General features: G+C 37.3%; 4 protein-coding genes across 8 annotated transcripts; 2 read left to right on the top strand and 2 right to left on the bottom strand.

Moving 5' to 3' along the window:
- Positions 1 to 581: 581 nt before the first annotated feature.
- On the bottom strand, positions 582 to 8,037 carry PRMT7 (protein arginine methyltransferase 7). Its single transcript, XM_023695876.2, has 14 exons — positions 7,618 to 8,037; positions 7,237 to 7,459; positions 7,038 to 7,163; positions 6,020 to 6,184; positions 5,824 to 5,942; positions 5,658 to 5,737; positions 4,385 to 4,656; positions 3,407 to 3,643; positions 3,227 to 3,300; positions 2,834 to 2,927; positions 2,584 to 2,733; positions 2,395 to 2,469; positions 1,121 to 1,217; positions 582 to 995 (listed from the first exon to the last, which is right to left on the bottom strand). The coding sequence occupies exons 1-14, from the start codon at positions 7,965 to 7,967 to the stop codon at positions 838 to 840; spliced, it is 2,220 nt and encodes a 739-aa protein (XP_023551644.1). The 5' UTR covers positions 7,968 to 8,037; the 3' UTR covers positions 582 to 837.
- Positions 8,038 to 8,164: 127 nt separating this feature from the next.
- HINT4 (histidine triad nucleotide-binding 4) lies at positions 8,165 to 12,529 on the top strand. Its single transcript, XM_023695877.2, has 6 exons — positions 8,165 to 8,330; positions 8,417 to 8,463; positions 9,379 to 9,455; positions 9,964 to 10,027; positions 12,021 to 12,098; positions 12,200 to 12,529. The coding sequence occupies exons 1-6, from the start codon at positions 8,256 to 8,258 to the stop codon at positions 12,279 to 12,281; spliced, it is 423 nt and encodes a 140-aa protein (XP_023551645.1). The 5' UTR covers positions 8,165 to 8,255; the 3' UTR covers positions 12,282 to 12,529.
- Positions 12,530 to 13,164: 635 nt separating this feature from the next.
- On the top strand, positions 13,165 to 16,394 carry LOC111808803 (vesicle-associated protein 1-2). Of its 2 annotated transcripts, XM_023694990.2 has the most exons (9): positions 13,165 to 13,393; positions 13,530 to 13,600; positions 13,682 to 13,728; positions 13,973 to 14,054; positions 14,142 to 14,257; positions 14,335 to 14,499; positions 14,579 to 14,629; positions 15,637 to 15,714; positions 15,995 to 16,394. In XM_023694990.2, the coding sequence occupies exons 3-9, from the start codon at positions 13,705 to 13,707 to the stop codon at positions 16,103 to 16,105; spliced, it is 627 nt and encodes a 208-aa protein (XP_023550758.1). In that variant the 5' UTR covers positions 13,165 to 13,393; positions 13,530 to 13,600; positions 13,682 to 13,704; the 3' UTR covers positions 16,106 to 16,394. The 2 variants fall into 2 exon arrangements, with proteins under 2 accessions (XP_023550758.1, XP_023550757.1); XM_023694989.2 differs by lacking the exon at positions 13,682 to 13,728 and having other exon boundaries at positions 13,166 to 13,393.
- Positions 16,395 to 16,693: 299 nt separating this feature from the next.
- LOC111808804 (leukocyte receptor cluster-like protein) lies at positions 16,694 to 19,107 on the bottom strand. Of its 4 annotated transcripts, none has more exons than XM_023694993.2 (3): positions 18,845 to 19,107; positions 17,718 to 18,406; positions 16,694 to 17,039 (listed from the first exon to the last, which is right to left on the bottom strand). In XM_023694993.2, the coding sequence occupies exons 2-3, from the start codon at positions 18,368 to 18,370 to the stop codon at positions 16,997 to 16,999; spliced, it is 696 nt and encodes a 231-aa protein (XP_023550761.1). In that variant the 5' UTR covers positions 18,371 to 18,406; positions 18,845 to 19,107; the 3' UTR covers positions 16,694 to 16,996. The 4 variants fall into 4 exon arrangements, with proteins under 4 accessions (XP_023550761.1, XP_023550762.1, XP_023550759.1 ...); XM_023694994.2 differs by having other exon boundaries at positions 18,932 to 19,107; XM_023694991.2 differs by having other exon boundaries at positions 17,718 to 18,413; positions 18,932 to 19,074.
- Positions 19,108 to 20,471: the final 1,364 nt, after the last annotated feature.

The raw sequence follows: 20,471 nt of genomic DNA, 5'->3' as shown, positions 1-20,471 counted from the left end.
AATTTGTCTTATTTTAGAATTAAAAAATTCAAATTCTTTTATTGTAATATATTTAATATACCGTAGATTAAATTATAAATTTAAATTTTGAACTTTGTCTTTAAAGTTTTAAAATTATCTAAGCTTAATAATATTTTTTAAAATTTATAAATAGTTAACCAATAGATTAATTAATTTAATTTTTAGTTTTTAAAATGACAAAGAATACACTTATTAAAAATTTATAGAACTATTAAACACTTTTGAAAGATTAAAAACTTCAAAATTGATTTTTTGAAGTGATAATGAAATAAAAAATAATGGTAAAATCATTTAATAATTATCTCATCATATAATGAAAAAAAATTCTTAAAATTTTAAATATTATTCTACAGACAAAAAAATATCATTTTTGTACAAATACGTGACACTGAGCTATGTTCATATTGGTAAATTTTTTTTTCATATTGGATATTCTTGACTCAAATAAGACACTCTAAACATAATCGTGATTATAATGCAAAGATAATTATAAAACTTTTAATACAACATGTGGAAAGAAGGAATTCAAATTTTAACCTATTAGTGGAGGATATAATGACTTTGCAATAAAAATTATAAGTCCTATTTAATCAACTTAAACATCATCATCATGTGTTATTAAGAGTACATAAGTTACAAAATGATCTTAATTCTCACCAAAAATGCCAAAAGATCACCTAAATGCAGAATGACATCATATGAGAGTCCACTTGATTCATACCTCTTCAACATATTACCATTTTGATCCATTTCAAAAATTTCTTTACTCACCATTTTGTCATCCGTTTCAGATCGAGAGCCAAAAGCTTTGTTGTATTACAAAAAAGAATGTCTTACGTCGAGTTCACCCGTTGATGGATCGAAGGATGCTTCGATGACAGCAGAGCAGCATTCGACGCCATCAGCGGAGCCTCGAGCTCCAACTGCCACGGGGTTGGCAAGAAGCTTAACTCCTTGTTTCCAGTATCTCTTATCTGAATCAGTTCATGATGAAATGAGAAGCATTTTAAAGTAAGTATCAATTTTCTTTTAAGTTTCTTTGAATGATATCCATTTTTGTTATCAAATGAGACGTTCAGACCAAAGTTGAAGGCAATACCTGGGCCTGTGGATATGACAATGGAGCTCTTTGAATCCATAACCCAATCAATCCACAGTGCAATTCCATGACATGTTCCAGCCTTGCTTACCTTAACCTGAAAGAGATACATCAATGTTCATTATATAGATGAAGTATGGTCTCAACTCCTCACCATTTGTATGTTTATTTTGTATGTTTATGTGTAAGATCTCACGTCAATTGAAGAGGGGAACAAAACATTCTTTATAAGGGTGTAAAAACCTCTCCCTAACAGACACATTTTCAAACTTTGAAGGTAAGCCCAGAAGGGAAAACCCAAAGAGGACAATATCTGCTAGCAGTGGGTTTGGGCTATTACAAATAATATCAGAGCCACACACCGGGCAGTGTGCTAGCGAGAACGCTGGACCCCCAAGGGGGGTGGATTGTGAGATCCCACATCGGTTGGAGAGGGGAACAAAGCATTCCTTATAAGGATCCAGATCCACCGCTAGCAGATATTGTTCTCTTTGGGTTTTCCCTTTCGGGCTTTCCCTCAAGGTTTTAAAACGCGTCTGCTAGGAGAAGGTTTCCACACTCTTATAAAAGGTGTTTTGTTCTCCTCCCCAACCAATATGGGATCACAAGACGCGTTTTAGAACCTTGAAGGTAAAGCCCAAAAGGGAAAGGCCAAAGAGGACAACATTTGTTAGCGGTGGGCTTGGGCTGTTACAAATGGTATCCCAGGCACTAGGCGGTGTGCCAGCGAGAACGCTGGGCCCCCAAGGGGGGTAGATTGTGAGATCCCACATTAGTTGGAGAGGGGAACGAAGCACTCCTTATAAGGGTATAGAAACCTCTCCCTATCAGACGCGTTTTAGAACCTTGAAGGTAAAGCCTGAAAGGAAAAGGCCAAAGAGGACAATATTTGTTAACGGTGGGCTTGGGCTGTTACAAATGGTATCAGAGCCAAACACTAGGCGGTGTGCTAGCGAAAACGCTGGGCCCCCAAGAGGGGTGAATTGTGAGGTCTCACATCGGTTGAAGAGGGGAACAAAGCATTCCTTACAAGGGTGTGAAATCCTCTCCCTAATAAATCCTCTCCCTAATAGATGTGATTTAGAAGCCCGTGAGGCTACCAACAATACGTAACGGGTCAAAACGGACAATATCTACTAGCAATGGACTTGGACCGTTAGTTGAAACGGCCTAGTCTACTAGATCTTGAGGAAGCTTTCCCCTACTCTAAAACTCACTTTATAAGAGACAACAAGAATTTTCCAGGCAAGCTGGGGATGAAAAAATTGCATTACCTGGCTCTTCCCACTACAGGGGCTTATTGGTTTTGAGAAATCAAACTCCATCACTGTAAATATCTCACTGAGTTCCTGAAAGTTTTCAAGACAGTGGCACCCAATCAGTATCATTGACATTCTTACACTGTTCAAGAAAGCTTCATTTGTTTACGTTTTAAACAAGTTGATTTTATATTCAAGGATTACCTCGTATTCTCCACACTGCCAAATGTAAAAAGCCAGGCATGGGCCTTCTTGTCCTTCAGGTAACTCACCACAAGCTCCTAAAGTGTCATTTGTAACAGAGTGATCAAAGCCTTCGATTGTTCCCAATCGACGACGGCTGCTCCATAGATCCTTGAAACGACATTGAAGAAGTATAGTAAGAACTTCCATTGAATAACGAAGACGAGTTCAGTTTGGATCATGTACTTTCGAGATAAGAGAGAGATCTTACAGGCAATGACATGAAACAAGCTCGCAATATGCCTTTACTTGGCATTATTAGCGCATCATCAGATAGGACTGAGTCGAGCATCGTTCGCTCCTTCCTGGAATATCAATTTAAAGAAGTTAAACGCTATACTTATTTGACTGAAGTTACACAAAAAGAAACAAAACCCTCCCATGGGAGATGTTCAGGATTCAGAGCCTCTTAGGATTATGAGATCTACTCGAGTCATCCTGAGTAGATGGGTCGATTTAGGTTAGATCCAATGTAGATCCAACTTGACTGATATAAGCATTCAAACATGAAATTTGGATCCTAAACTTGTCGAATCGAGTAAAAACTATCATAAAGAAACCAACTTCACAACATTGCCACTGCATTTCTGAGCAAAATTCTTACCAAAACCGCAGGTTGTGCCATGGGAGTGCATTGTCATTACCATAGTAGAATGGTTCACTGATAAGCAAGTCAACCTAAAGATTGAACAAAAATTATAATGAACTTTCCAATAAAGAGAAGCATGCATCATGATATGTAAGGGGGAAAACGAATGCAAAAGCGAGTCAGTAAATACACGACCTTTTTCTCAAACGTATCGTGCACGGTCAAGCACGACTTCCTCTTTTCAATAACTTTTATACTATCCATAGAGATATCGTTTGCATACGAAACAGCCTGCAAATACTTGGCACCCTTTTCGCGAATCCCCGGGAACAGTGATAATACAAGTGTTTGTTTCGAAAGGCAAGCAACCATGAGTGTTAAGAAAACACTATCATCTGCAATCATGCATGCAGAGGGAGATCTTCCTTGCAACTACAAAGATTTCAAAGATGATGATAACAACGATGTTTTGCAGATAGTGGAGTTCAATTATAAAGAACTATGTGAGCATATTGCACGGCGTGGTTTGTTGTAACAGCCCAAGCTCACCGTTAGCAGATATTGTCCTCTTTGGGTTTTCCCTTCCAAGCTTCCCTTCAAGGTTTTAAAACACGTCTACTAGGGAGAGCTTTCCACACCCAAATAAGAATGCTCTGTTCCCCTTTGCAACCAATATGGGATCTCACAATCCACCCCCTGGGGGCCTAGCATCCTTACTGACATATCGTTTGGTGCCTGATACCGTTTGTAACAACCTAAGTCCACTGCTAGCAGATATTGTCCCTTTTGGGCCTTTCCCTTCCGAGCTTTCCCTCAAGGTTTTAAAACGCGTCTACTAAGGAGAGGTTTCCACACCCTTATAAGAAATGTTTCGTTCCCTTCTCCAATCAATGTGGGATCACAATCCATCCCTTGGAGGCCCAGCGTCCTCGTTGGCACACCGTTCAGTGCCTGACTCTGATACAATTTGTAACAGCCCAAGCCTACCGCTAGCAAATATGACAGGGCTTTTCCTTCCGAGCTTCCCTTCAAGGTTTTAAAACGCGTCTACTAGGAAGAGGTTTCCACACCCTTATAAAGAATGCTTCGTTCCCCTCTCCAACTAATGTGGGATCTCACATATGTGCTTAAGAAATAAGGAGAAAATGGGGATTAGTGAGAAGGGAATCATACTGCATTTGTTATTGCCGTTAACATTGCCAGCCTCCATTCTCTATCTCCATAGACTGCAATTCTTTCTGGTGGCAATATGAGTTTAAAATTCTCAGCATTGTCGCCATGCTGCAAAGCCTCACCTCTTGGGATTTGAGCTTTCAGATGATATGAGAAGGTAGTTTCATCATGAGAAGCACAAATATGAACTTGTTCATCCTTGGATATTGACACACCATTGTCTGGGATAAACCAAACACACTGTTTCCAATGGTCACACCAGTCACCAGCTCCTGTTGAAATATGGAACAAGCTTAATCACTCTGTCATGTCAATCTTTGAGAAACAAACCATGTTTCTTGTCTGATTGTGTAACGCCTCTCATTTTCTTACCATCCATGCATGATTGCTTTAAATACATATGTAGAAATTCACAAGAAATGCTTTTAAAATAAAGCTATAGACTTACATATTCAATTCAAAACAGTTTTTGGAACATAAAACAAATTGCATTAAAAACACCTTACAACTACTAATTAAATTCAATGCTTCTACCCTATCATGATCTATCTTGACTTCTATGGTCTTTCTAGTGTTCACCGTCATCCTTCATAGGAGCTTTACCTTTACCTGAAAAAATATAAGGGTGGCACATTGCTTGAGTATTTTATGAAATACTCAGTAAGTCACCCCACTAATAATATCAGAGTCAGACACTGGGCGATGTGCCAGCGAGGAGGCTAAGCCCCGAAGGGAGGTCGACCGGAGATGGTGTGCCAATAAGAACACTGGGCCCTGAAAGGGGGGTGGATTGTGAGATCCCATATCGATTGGGGAGGAGAACGAAACATTCTTTATAAGGGTGTGGAAACCTCTCCCTAGTAGACGTTTTTTAAAAACCGTGAGGGGAAACTCAAAAGGGAAAGCTCAAAGAGGACAATATTTGATAGCGGTGAGCTTGGGCCATTACAGATTGTCTACCGTAAATCAGTTAGATTGACATGTGAGATTTGAAATACTGAATTCCAAAAGAAAGTACCTTTTAAAACCCTTATATAGATATATATAAACTGAAGGCAGAAATGTACAACTCCCTTATGAGCTTTTTTAACCCCGCCCCATATCAATGCTTGCCGTCAGACATAGATTTTACACATAAAATGATTGAATACATCATGCCAATATTAACCATTTGCATTATTAACAAAAAGAAGTCTATGATTTTGGGCCATAGCAGAAAAAATTGGCATTCATACCAAAGGAAAATGTGTCTTATGACTCGTCTACGACTCACCTATGTTGAAAGGAGGAGATATCCACTTCGGGGCAGTGGAATAAAAGACCGTTCCTTCACGATCGAGCTGCAGCATCCACCTGCAGACACATAATAGAAATTAGGCACAGTGGTTCATTTAAAACAGTTTGGCAGAAAACAACTATAAGAACAATGAAGTGGTTACCATGACACTACAGCATGAACTCTTCCACCGTCAGTTGCCTTGATATGCAACTCCTTTTCAGCCTTACTCTCTGGACGTTTCCAAAAATCAAATTCAAAAACCCTGAAGGGTTCTGAGAGCTGGATGAACCCTGAAACAAATAGTAATAAAAACACTTGAAGATTATGAGAACCAGGTAAAGATTTTTGGTCATTACCAGCTTCACTTCTTTGGCAATTGCATCACAATGCATTGGATATTGCTGTGGCTTAACACATATGATAGGATCCATCCCTTCTGGAACGAGATGGATGGCATCACATGCTTTAGCTTCATTGTTGTATAAATCATGAAGCTTCCATAAATATGTGCTTTCAACCAGCTGAAAGGAAATAAACAAAGAGATTCTTAAACCTTTTGGATTAGAAACTAGTTCTCACTTTCACTATTGTATTACAGCTTTATCAAATTATTACAAATTTGTAGTCTATTCAATCACAGCACATGAATGCATGCAGTCGACTGAGATATATCTGAAATCTGGATAATCACTTTAGTTCTAGTACAGTGAAGCACTTATCATATGTAATGGCCCGAGCCCACCGCTAGTAGATACTGTTTTCTTTGGGCTTTCCCTTTCGATCTTCCCCTCAAGGTTTTTAAAACGCGTCTGCTAGGGAGAGGTTTCCACACCCTTATAAAGAATGCTTTGTTCTCCTCTCCAAACGATGTGGGATCTCACAATCCACCCCCCTTCGAGGCCCAACGTCCTCGCTGGCACTCGTTTCCTTCTCCAATCGATGTGGAACCCCCCAATCCACTCCACTCACCTTCGGGGTGCCAGCGTCCTTGTTGGCACACCGCCTCGTGTCCACCTCCCTTCAGGGCTTAGCCTCCTCGTTGGTACATCGCCCGGTGTCTGGCTCTGATACCATTTGTAACATCCCATGCCCACCACTAGCAGATATGAGCTTTCCCTTTCGAGTTTTCCCTCAAGATTTTTAAAACATGTCTGCTAGGAAGAAGTTTTCACAATCTTATAAAAAATGATTCATTCTCCTCCCCAACCGATGTGAAATCTCACATCATCAAGGAAACTGCAAATGTAGAAGAATGCAAGTTCCATACTGCATAATTTGACCCATAACACTAAGAAGTGAAGAAAAAGAAAAAAGAAACTTCCATGCACAAAAGATATGAAAGGTTTTGAAGCAATTGAAGGCCTTTCTAAATACCTGGCCGTATATGGTGGCTCTGTATGGCACAGTCAATGGATTTTCCACTAAAAGCTTGTCATGTGCATGTTGTAACGTCGGTATAAGCCCCTCGCCTAACAGTTCTGAGTCCAAAATCTCACTAACCTTCAATTAATTGGCAGACTCAATCATTGAAAAGAAAGAAGAAAGTTGCTATTCGAATGTAAATGATACTCACAAGGGCATCAGCTCGAGAAATGATATCAGAATCAAACTGAAGTTCATCAGAGCGTTTGTTAATAACTTTAACTTTCCTTTCCATCCCATTAAGACGCAAGACTTTCCTCATTAACTTCACCATTGGAAGATAGGATTCACAAGCCGTAACCATTCCCTTGGAATCACCCACGGCAGAGTCCATTGCCCGTGCAGCCATCATTGATAGCAAACCAGTTCCAGCACTGGAAAAAATTGATTAACCACGACGTCAGTAAACCTATAAAGATCAGTGGCAGTCTCTTACCAAATGAATGAACTGCAAACCACAATTCATAAAAGATACCATCTTCTTTTCCTCGATTTCAAAGCAAGAAGGCTGAAAACAGGACTAGAAAAATACCCAATATCAAGAACACGGCAAGGTTTTGATATAGTCTTATCAATGGCTTCGCGAAACGCTCTGTTTCTAGTGGCATCATTAAGCATATCCAAATATGAAGTTGTCGCCAAAATGGGTTTCTGGGTATTCTCTGAAACTCCCTCAACCTCTTCTTCTATGACTACCCACTCCGAGTTACCCGTAAGTGGATCAAATTTTAGCTGGAAAAGGCGCTGAGTTGACGCGGAACTCATAGCTCGATTTGCAGAGAACTTCAAGGGATTGAACGATTGAGCGTTCAAAGTCAAAGGGCTTGTGGGGAAGAGATAAAGAATGCGAAACAAGGATCTGGGTACTAGAGAAGTAGCCATGAGAGGCCGAGGAATAGGAAGATCATGGTCATTTGGGAATTTGGCTGCAAAAGCGGCGCCCAAATTAACTAAGATTTATATACTTTACAATAAAAATAACATAAAAATAATTAAGAAATAAAGTTCACATTTTTTGCTATCACGCAAAACAATACTATTAATCATTCATTTCATCCTAATTAATCCAACTTAATTTAATCGAAATCTATTTCACGCGGGTGCCATAATACCCAATCAAGAAGCACCGGTGCAAATTGGGAAATTGGTCGGAGAAGTTCGTGAAAAAAAATGGCAGCAACAGCTTCATCTTGCATTTTCTGCCAGCGAGCTTCTAATTCTACCGCCAATAACCTTCTTCATTTTGTCTGCTCCTTTTGTTTCTCTGTGTTTCTTCTTCTCTTATACCGGCGATTGAATGAAGGGTCTGATTAAATATATGGGTTCTGCAGGATGAGAGAGTTGTTGCGTTCGAAGATGTAAACCCTTCTGCCGTCAGGTATTTTTCTAACATTTGATTCAGTTTTGCAATCGACATGGGGCATCTGAAATACTTCTGTGTTGATTTCATTTTCATTTCTGGCATTTCATCAGCTTCATTAGACAAAATTCATCGATTGTTGCATACCCAGTTGCTTGATATTCAATGGTCAATCCATATATATCTAAACCTCGAATGTGTGAGCAAAAGTAGTGCAAAATGTAGATTTATCGTTTACAATGAACATTCTTGGATGTGATTATGAATTGAAGTCCTTGATAACAATCTGAGCTTATTCAATTCATTCAATCATAGTCTTTTAAATGCTCTCCCGTTCATCTTTCCTTTGTAGTTTGTTGGTTTTTAACTTCTATGACCTGTTTGTAGTATGTTCTCATTGGCCATCGAGAGTGGCTTCAAAATGCCTTTGTGAGTAGCCATCTCGGACGCTCTATGTCCGGTTAGGAATTATGAACCTCCATAATAGTATGATATTGTCCGAGCATAAGCTCTCATGGGTTTACTTTTGGTTTCTCCAAAAGGCCTCATACCCATGGAGATGTATTCGTTACGTATAAACCCATGATCAACCTCTTAATTAGTCGATGTGGGACTCCTCACCTAACAATTCTCAACATGGCCTCTATAAGGTCACTAAGAGTGAAAATCAATTGCCATTATGCATTTCCGAGAGTCTAGAAGAAGATATATGCACAACTTACTAAGAAACAAAGAGATAGTGGGTTGTTGTCAATCTTTGGACTGTCATTTTTCATTTGTTCATGTTCATTCAGCTAAGAGTCATCTGCATGAAATCCCCATTTCTTTCCTTTCTACTGTTCTTCTTACTAGGCTAAATGGAAGGATCTTATCAACGTCTTATGTTGTAGACATGGATACAAGACATTCTTACACTGAGCTACCACTTTATAGGCATTACTTGGTAATTCCCAAGGAGCACATTCCCACAGTTAGGAATCTCCAGAGAAGAGCTGAAGATTACTCACTTGGTAATGTAACCTTTGGTGACTGCATTTCATTTATGTCTTTTTTGTTTAAAGAAAGGGAAAGGCGAGGGCAATGGGGTGGGGAAGCATGTCCTTAAAAAGCAAGAGGTTTAGTTACATGTTATAACTTTATCAAACATATTGGTATCTTTTGTCTGTATTACCATATTCTCGTTCTCGAAAACCTGCATGAAGATTAGTAGAGGCATAATGCTAAGAGTGACCGTGACACCCCAAGGTCGCTTGCCGCTTAGGCACCTAGATTAGAGGGTTGTTACCATTTGTAACAGTCCAAGCCCAAAGCTGGCAGATATTGTCTTTTTTGACTTCCCTTCAAAGTTTTTAAAATATGTCTGTTAGGGAGAGGTATTCATATGCTTCGTTCTCCTCCCCAACCGATGTGGGATCTCACACTCGTCTTCTAAAACAAGGGCATTTTTTTAGATATTTAGTCAGTTTTCTAATTTCTTATAATGACTGTGCTCATGGCTGTCTTGATTATTTATGTCAGTAAGTCACATGTTAGAGGTGGGGCAGACACTTCTATCCCAAGATTCCCCTCAATTAAAGCACAGGTAATCTGATAATCCTCTAAGCCTTTTACGTTGCAAGTTTTCAGCAGGAAGAACGGTGTTTATATTTTACTACTCATGCATGAAAGTGCTAAAGCAGGATGAAACTAATGAAAACATGGGCTTCCATGAACTAACACTATCTATCAATCCTGTCATTTGTTTGGTTTACAATATTGTACATTGGACTAGTTTGTGCCTGTGACTTATTATTGAGCAACTTATGAAATTTTTTATTAACTATTCGAGTAACCGCCCAAACCTCCCGCTAATAGATATTGTCTTCTTTGGGTTTTACCTTTCATGCTTCCCTCAAAGTTTTTAAAACGCGTCTACTAGGGAGAAGTTTCCACACCCTTATAAACAATGTTTCGTTCTCCTCCCCAACCGATGTTGGATCTCACAATCCATCTCCCTTTGGGGCCCAACGTCATCGCTGACACTCGTTCCTTTCTCCAATCGATGTGGGACCCCCCAATCCACCTCCTTCAGGGCCAACGTCCTTGCTGGCACACTGCCTCGATTCCACCCCTTTCAGGGCTCAGCCTCCTCACTGACTCATCACCCGGTGTCTGGCTCTAATACCATTTGTAACAGTCCAAGCCCACCGCTAGTAGATATTGTCCTCTTTGGGTTTTCCCTTTCATGCTTCCTCTCAAGGTTTTTAAAACGCGATTGCTAGGGGAGAGGTTTTCACACTCTTATAAAGAATGCTTCGTTCTCCTCCCCAACCGATGTGGGATCTCACAATTTGCATTGGTTGATGGCAATGCATTGTGAACAATTTTATTAGTGTGAGAAATCCGATCACCTAAAAAGCTACTTTAGGGACACATAGTACATGGTAGCAGTTTAGTTCTTTCTTGTGAGGTGGACTAAGTGATGTATTATGTACTGTAGTTGTGAATTCCTCAGTTGTACTACAAACTTCGTCCAATGCGAAAGGATATCCTGCCCATTGAGCTTCATTTGCTAGATGCCATGAAGGAGAGGGACACCCTTTCGGTTGAGATACTTGAAGATAGTTGCAGTAATTTTTTGAATTTTTATTAAGATTATCTTTTGGTCAATGTTCATTGGGCAAAAAGAAGAAGGGTCTTATTTCCCAATTGATTTCTGAACCAAAGTGTGGTTAATGATCGGGTAACAATCTAAGTCTACCGCTAGATATTGTTTTCTTTGGGCTTTCCCTCAAGATTTTTAAAACGCGTCTGCTAGGGAGAGGTTTGCACACCCTTATATAGAATATGTCTGATGTGGGATCTAACAATCCACCCCCTTCGTGGCCCAGCATCCTCACTGACACTTGTTCCCTTCTCCAATCGACGTGGGACTCTCTAATCTACCCCCTTTGGGTTCCAGCGTCCTTACTGACACACCGCCTCATTTCCACCCCCTTCAGGGCTCAGCCTCCTCACTGGCAAATTGCTCAGTGTCTGGCTCTGATACCATTTTTACCGCCGAAGCTCACCGCTAGTAGATATTATCCTCTTTGGATTTTCTTTCAAGGTTTTTAAAACGCGTCTTCCAGGAAGAGGTTTCCACACCCTTATAAAGAATGTTTCGTTTCCCTCTCCAACCGATGTGGGATCTCACAATCCACTCTCCTTCGGGGCTTAGCGTTTGTGTCGGCATACCACCTGGTGTCTAGCTCGGTATCCACCTGATGTGGGATCTCACAATTCACCCCCCTTCGGGACCCAACGCCCCTCTTCAACTGATGTGAGATCTCACAATCCACCCCTTTAGGGCCCAACGTCCCTCTCCAACCAATGTGGATCTCACAAAAATGAACAAAAGTTGAAAGTACCGGAACTAAAATAAACTAAATTCATAAGTACATTAGTATTTAAGCCTTCATTTTATGAACGAAATGCTTTGTTCCTTACAAAAGAAGTACTAAATGTTGCTAGTTTTTCTGATTTCAACTCTACTTTTAGTTCTTATCTTTCATTTTAGATACTAAACTGATGCTTCTCTTTTCTTTTTCTGAAAGATTTGGCTTCCATCAGCCCCCAATGAACAGTGTCAACCACCTACACCTCCATTGTTTTGCACTTCCTTACACACCCAGGTAACCAGTTTCTCACCTTTCACATTATCAACATATGCTTAGGATATTGCTTCAAGAAATGCCAACAATATGGTTCTGAACCGAAACGGGGGCGTAAACAGGTGGAAGTTCGCAAAATACATATCATTGGGATCGATCGGATTCATCGAAGCTGAGAAATTGTTGGAGAAAATAAAGCCTTAACTCACACACCAGATCACTTCAGCATCAGTCAGTATGTGTTCTTTATTATTGTTCAATGCTATGAACAGCAGAAATGTTTGATATCTCTAACCAAAGTTGAGGCATCCATCTGATATGAGTCTATTTCTTCCTTGAATCAAAGTTTTTGTGTCAATTTCTACGGGAATTGCTGTTTTTAGTATAGAAAGGCTTTGTTTTTGGTTTATTATTTTAATGGAATGCGAAGAAAAAGATGAACGTTTTAATGAGCAATTTTAATATGACTACCCTTTGAGGTGGGTCCGAGCTATCAGTGAGATGAAGAGCTAGAATTCTAACATTGTGTCTATCGGATTATTTATTTAATTTTTTTATTTTTAATAAAAATAAAATGCTAATTTGTAAAATTTTTGTTTATTTATTTTCAAATAATGAATTAAGAATAAGACATCAATTTTAATATATATTTTAAAAAATTATATTTCAATAACCATTAAAATAGGTATAAAAATAAGTATACGGGTATCATAAGCGTTTAATTCAAACACATTTTAAATATAAATTTATAAAAAAAAATAATTGTACATTTGGATTACTTTTCTTTAATAAAAATAATCTACTATTAATTAATTTGCCAATTTTATCATTATATATATATATATATATTTATTTATTATTATTATTATTATTATTTGTGCACAAAATAGGTAATTTAAATAATTTTAGAAATGAATTAAATGTCATGAAATAATTCACATCAAATTCATTTACTTAAACAAATTTACAATTAAATAAGGAGGCTGAATGGGCCGACAAGAAAGCCCACGGAGCAGGCAGAAGGGCCCATTGAAAAGGGCCGAACGGCCGAATAAAGGAAAGAGTTACTGGGGATGGGCGGCACGTGTTTTGCTTCACCCTCCCTTGGCCGCAGCACGTTCGCCATTGTTGCTCGTTCGCCATTGTTGCTCCTCTCTTTAATCGATCGGTTCGGGAAACTTGCTCGCAAGCAAACTCATTTCCAGATTCTTTTTCTCTCTTCAATTTCATCTTCCTCTCTTGTTCCTGGTTCAATCTTCCAAGAATGAGTACGGGAGAACTCCTCAGCATCGAACCTCTCGAGCTCAAGTTTCCCTGTGAGTTCATCTTCTTTTGGTGGTGGGGTGGACTGATTTCTTGTTGCGGATCTGTAATATTTTGAGGGATCGTTTTTTTTTTTTTTTTTTGTGCTTAATTTTAGTTGTAGTTTTTTTTCTTTTTCTTTCTGGTTAGTCGAATTGAAGAAGCAGATCTGTTGTTCCCTTCAATTGTCTAACAAGACCGAGAGCTGCGTTGCATTTAAGGTGTGTATTTTGTTTCTCTCCGTTTGAATCTTTTTGGTGTTGATTCAATTTGTGTGATTTCGTAATTGATCTTTTCTCCAGTGAAGTGATTTGGTGCTTGTAGTATGAAGGTGTTCTGGATTTGGAATGTAAGCGTGTGCACTTCCAAATCACTTCTTTTCTTTTTCATTTTTGTCACTCTCTCTTGATGTATCTGTCTGCGCCAGATCACGCTGTGAAATTTGTTGATTTCGTCGATTTTCAATTTGCTCGCGTGTTTCTCTGTTTCTATAATTCATTATTATTTGGAAAATTTAGCAAAGATTAAGCTCGTAATTGATGACTTTGTTCCGTGTTTGTTGTCCACTTAACTCGAATTTTATACTTTTCTAGGTGAAAACTACGAACCCTAAAAAGTACTGCGTTCGCCCAAACACTGGAATTGTCTCGCCACGATCAACATGCGACGTTATAGGTGCCAAATGCCAAATATATTCATTCCAATACTTAATTTTCAAATAAGTTTTTTGGTTACTGATATAAGGATCACTTTGTTGTGTAGTCACAATGCAAGCCCAGAAAGAGGCTCCTCCTGATATGCAATGCAAAGACAAATTCCTCCTTCAGAGTGTTAAAACCGCTGATGGCGTAACCGCAAAGGATATCAATGCAGAAATGGTACATATATGATGAATGTTTAAAGCTTGTGGTTAGTATTAGCATTTTACTTTTATTTAAGGGCGTGGGTTTTGCAGTTCAATAAGGAGGCTGGGCATGTGGTTGAGGAATTCAAGTTGAAAGTCGTTTATGTTTCTCGGCCGCAACCACCTTCTCCAGTACCAGAAGGTTCCGAAGAAGGGTCCTCCCCAAGAGGTTCTTTTTCAGAGAATGGAAACTTCAATGATGCTGATTTGAACACTGTGAGTAGTTGGGTTCTTTTTTTTCCCTTTTTCGTTCAACTGCATGGTTGATTGACGCACCTTCACCTTCCATTGGCAGGCCACGAGGGGATACGTTGAACGGTCGGAGCCCCAGGATAAATCTGCCGAGGTAAAAAATAGGATGATTGTTGGTATGCTCTAGGTGTATAGTTTTATGCCTGCAGATATAGATGATTCTCTTCTTTTCTGTAGCTTTGATACCTGGTTATGCATATCTTGTGATGTATTTTCTCCAACTAATGCCATTTTTTTTTTATTAGATAGAACTCGATGCTAATATATGACCTTGTGATTAGAGTGTCACTCCGAGAAGTAAACAACAAAATTTTCTTGGGACAGTATTCTACGGTAGTTGACGATACAGTTGTGAAGTTTTGTGTGTACATGTTACATGATAGAAGTTTTTGTTTAATAAAGAGTTAGGATAGGATACGTCCACTTGGAGCGAACCTCCGATTTTTGTTTTGACTTAAAACGATCTTTTATTGATAAAAGAGTGATGGTATGTTCCTGTGTTGTTGCTCTGTATTTAAACTGTTTCCAAAGTTTCCTGGCAACTAATTGATTCTCCAAAGTATGTTTTATGCATTCAGTTTGGTTTGTTTGTTCGTTGAACATTGTCAAATTCCACGGACTCTCTGTTCCTTGGCGCCACTATCCAACTAATTTCTCTTACACAGCTAATCAATCGTTAGTCTCTTTGCCCAAAGATGCCTAAGCTAAGCTCAGAACATGGTGTCTGCCCACCGTTTATTATCAATAGACAAACTGTTTCAATCTTTCAAGATATTATGGGAAACTCTATCCCTTCGCTTCAGATTTTTTCGTTGAAACCTGAAAAGTACCATAATTCATAAGTCCAACAACCTTTGGATCTCTCCTTCTCCTTGTTCCTTAAAACAAAAATGTTGTTGTTCTTCTTTGTTTGTCCAATGTTCTCAAACCTTTATCATGGTTCTCAAATGTTTTAAAATTATTTGGCACTACACAGATGGTTTGATTGACTAAATCTTGGGCCACTGCAGCTATTTGTGTACGTGTGTGTTTTTGTGTATTCATATGCTGTACTTTCTGCTTCTACCAAGCTGCGTATTGACGGCTACTTGGCATGTGCAGGCTAGAGCCCTCATAGCAAAACTCACAGAGGAAAAGAATAATGCCATGCAACAGAATAACAAGCTTCGTCAGGAATTGGTAAGAAAATGGATGGTTTGAAGCTTCACTGGATGCAATTTTGCTGAAGTTTCCTATATGATTACATGGGAAACAATGCCTTTACTTTTGAGATATACATGCAAAGTTTCTACGTCTCTTTGCCTGAATACCGTTCAACGATTATGCAAATGAAATATTTCTATAACATCGAACGTGTGGTTGTAAATAAAATTATGACCAAATTTGATTCTCATTTTCGTGAAATATTAGAATACCAGGTCTACATTAGTTTCTTACGTTGGACGTCTGCATCGTGCAGGAACTTTTGAAGCGTGAAGGCAGGAAAAATGCCGGTGGCGTCTCCTTCCTGTTCATCATATTAACCGGATTGATTGGAATCATCCTTGGCTATATTATGAAGAAGACTTGAGAATCTCTTTGCAGCAAACTGGATTATATCATTATATCTTCCATGATGAAAGGAAGGGAACTACTAATGTTCTTTGGGTGGATCTGTAGCAAGTTTTAATTTGTTGAAGTAGCAAATTGTTAGGTGGTGTTCAAGAATTTGTAGTTGCTGAATTTGCAAGGTAGCACACTCTAAATGTAACTTAAAAGAGTTTTTTTCCCCCTCTACTCCCCCCTTCTGTTGCCATTCAACTTATTATATTTGGTGACACTGTTGATTTAATAATCTTACAGCCTCCATTGTTACCTGATTTGAAGTTTATATTTTAGAATGAACCAAATCACCTGATAAGCTCGATCCATAGCTCGGGCATTAGATTGCGTTATTTACGAGGACAGAACTTGTTTTGTATCCCATTATGATTTGCAATACCATTGATAAGAACTCGCATACTTGAATCCATTACTACATATGAGCACGATGGTGTTAAGTAAATGAATCTAATCTGTTACCTTAGACGCCAGAGAGTAAAAACCAACTCTTGCTGCACATCGAAGTCCTACGAGAGCTTCCCGGACTGAAGATGGCAGAAAGATGACAGAAAAATACTGATACAAAACATCGACATCGATGAACGTTACCTTATCTGTACACAAATATTGTCGAGATGAACTGCAAATTACACATTCCATAAGTGCCCAGATAAATTTCAGCCACAGTGAATCAAAATTTTCAGGAGTGCTTAGAACATAAAACAATCCTCCGGGATTTTTCATTTAAGAGCTTTGGAATGCATCTTCATTATAAGATGCTAATTACATTTTACACTTGGAATTTGTACTTCAAGAAATCATCTTAATATACTGGAAGTCAGCATCCTTCAGAAACTGCGAGCTAAAACCAAGATTGATATTAATGATCCTGATAACCTGAATCATATCTTCTGGATTTCCACCTGCATAGAAAGGAGAGATGCCTTAATTCTTCCGGGCAAGTTTATTAGTTAATGAACTAAGATTAAGCACTAATGACGTCCCAAAACCCATCAGTAGGGCCTAATAATCATCCGGAATGCAACCTTCCCTAACTAATTACTAATATATCTCTAATAACATTCCTATCACATAACATAGTTCTCAAGCAGAATTCAAGTTCGCTGAAAAAGTAGGACTCCCTTCGATGTAATCATTTAGAACACCATTAGAAATTTTTGGAACGGATTGATCAAGAATAAAGAAAACTTATTTCTAAACTCATAATTCGAATCACTCCATAAGAGGTTTGATCAAACACCAATGACTCTAGCATGCAATAGAAACACAAGAATTTTGCCGAGTAAAAGCTTAGCTCTCAACAAAGCTAAAATAGAAATTCTATTCTCTTCAATTCTAAAATGTGATACTAAAGCAATAACATGAATGACTATTTATTCCTAGCAATAACATGAATGACTATTCCTACCTATGGTTAAGTGAAACTAATTGTAACTTAATAATTTAAAGAAAATTCTCTAAAACTTGAAAAAATACAATAGAACCTTCTTAAATCTAAATCATCCATGACATGATTAACATGACCTCTTTAACAAAGTAAAGGACAAAGACAGAGAAAATTGTTGTTAGCTTAGCCTTACCTTCTGGATGATGAATCTCTTTCCCTTGAAGCTGTTCCACTCTTTCCACTTCTCTCTGCAATTAAAGCACGCTCCCTTCCCTTCTCCTTCTGCTCTCGTTTCAAACGCTCGGCCCTCAATTCTTCCAAGGTCTTTTTTCCTCCTTTTTTTACATTTTCGCTCACTACTCTTGACGATGAATCGTTTTGATCACTCTCAGCATCATCCTTGCTACGCCGCTCAAGGTACCATGGCAACTTGACACCCTTTCCAGCAACACCATAACCTAACTTATACTTTTCATCTTCAGCTGTGATAACCCTTTTTTCCACTTCTTCCTTCTTCATCCTTTTCTTCTTAGACCCATCTTCACCTCCCTCATTCTCTGAACTCTTAACTGGGTCAAAAATCTTAATGCCTTCAAATAGATTTAGGTGACCAGGTTTCAGGTCTGTTTCTACAGGCTTTGTAGTGTCAATTACTGGAGCTATACCCCGTGCAGTACGAAGCTGCTCGAGACGAAACTCAGCATCCCTTTTCCTAGACTGCTCACGTTTAAGCTGTTCTTCTTTGGCTGCAGCTTCTTCATCTCGCCGCACTTTCTCTCTGTTCTCATAGTTGTACACATTCCATCGCTTTTGGGGAAGAATATTTAAACCTCCATGACCCCCCATAATCACCAAATCTAAGAAACTAAGATTATGATTCACCTGTAGGCTATAACAATTAAAAATAAGTGCCTGAAACAATAATTGGATGCAAAAGGAAGATGAAAAAGAAAAAACAAATTGCCAAACAGCATCCAGAAATTCTGCAAAAACTAACCAGGAAGGAAAGAAGGAGCCCGAGGGAGCCAAAATTAGGGTTTCTAAGGCAACACGTAATTAAATTTGATTTCGAGATCAGAAATAGGAACTTCTTCGTTTGCAACAGATAGAACAAGGGCACACATCAAACACCAATAGAATTAAGATACGATATTTCGGAAATTCAAAACGACTCGACTCTTCACAAAAACCATTGATCTTCCAATTCAAAGCTCAGATCGTTCATCTATTGTATCTATCGGATTAGGAAACCGGGAGAGAATTTAAGATAGGAAATCATTATTTACCCTAAAAATTAGAGCAAAATTAGCAGAAGAAAACCTGAATCGGAAGCAAGAAGAAGCCGCGGGGCGGATAAATACTTCCAATTGAATTGATCAGAGATTGAGAAGGTCGAAGTGAAATTACCCGAAAATTGAAAGTAGCGTTAGGGCGACTGCTTGAATATATTGAGGGAAAGCACGTCGTCAGGCTCTTGTAATTCAGAGAGAAATTCTCAAACCCTCTGAAACTCAATTTATGACTCCGGTGGCGGTGTGAAAGAATCGGAAAAGGATTACGCGCTGTTTTAGAAGTTAATCCGAGAGGCAGGAACATGGCGCTTTTATACCCCCTTCTCTTCTTTTTTTTTTTTTTTTTATTTTTTTATTTTTTTATTCAACAAAACCAGACCTTCATTTGGTTAAATTATAAAATATATATATTAATAAAAGTACGCTTAAAGTTGTATATATTTCAAAAATATAATTAAACATTAAAAAGTTTCATTAATATTTTTTAAGAAAATTAATCAAAAATATTTTTAATACATTTAAAAAATATACCATAAAATTTTAAAAATAAAATTAAACTTTTAACCTTCATAAAAAAGAATTAAAAAAAGTTCCGTGATATGAATAGAAATCGTCAAACTTCATAAATTATTTTAAAAAAATTTAATGTTACTTTTGAAAGTTCACGAACATATTTAATACATTGTATTAACCATGGATACATTTTTTTTTTATTTTTTTTATTTTAAATTTAATGTTATTTTTAAAAAAAAATTAAAAAGTTCCAAGATATTAATTAAATTTTTGAAAATGGAAGAATATTTTTTTAAGTGTATATTTGAAACACTTTTAAATATTCAAAGATATTTTTTAATAAAATATTAATGATTTTTATTTAAAGTAATAAATATTGTGCTTTTATTATTATTATTATTATTTTGTTGAGAAAATACAAAGTTGAAAGGTATTGCGTTATTCTCTTTAATTTCTTATTTTTAAGCATGAAATTTAAATACTTAATTGATAAAAACGAGTATATTTAAAAAAATAAATTAATTAAAATTTATAAATTGTAAAATAAAATTCTAAAAAAATGAGTATATATATATATATATATTTATTTATTTATTGAAACATAAAAAAGGAAATTTTAAAAGCGCCTTTTGTGTGCCTTAATTTGTGCTTCTAAGTTGTAAGGATAAATTGCTGGAAGACTTGGGAGGTAGAATCGGGCCCACCAGAAATGCCACGTATTTTGGGTGGGTGAATTAGATGATTAAAAAATTTAGTTAAACTATTTCAAATTTCAAAACTACAAAAAAAAAAAAAAATAATAATTATTTAATTTAGGGGAAAAAACCTAATAAAAAAGTTCAATATTCAACTAATTCACCCCTCATTATTATTATTATTATTATTAATTAAAATCAAAGTAAAAAAAAAGTTACTAAAAAAATTAAATAAAATGATAATCTATTATTCTTGACTTAATTATTGTTTTAGTCATTAATTTAATTAGTTAGTATTTGTTATATTATGTTATATTATTTATTAGTTATTCACTTAATTGTTTATTAGTCATTAATGTAATTAGTTTGTATTCGTTATTTTTTTCTTCGATTTTGTATAATAAAATAAAATGTATTAAATTAAAATTTTAGTATTATAAATTAAAA

The sequence above is a fragment of the Cucurbita pepo genome, chromosome 13 (genome assembly GCF_057944985.1).
Source record: "Cucurbita pepo subsp. pepo isolate OVF chromosome 13, ASM5794498v1, whole genome shotgun sequence".
Classification (NCBI taxonomy): Eukaryota; Viridiplantae; Streptophyta; class Magnoliopsida; order Cucurbitales; family Cucurbitaceae; genus Cucurbita; species Cucurbita pepo.
The sequence above is the reverse complement of the archived record's forward strand: the minus strand, read 5'-3'. Positions and strand labels throughout refer to the sequence as shown.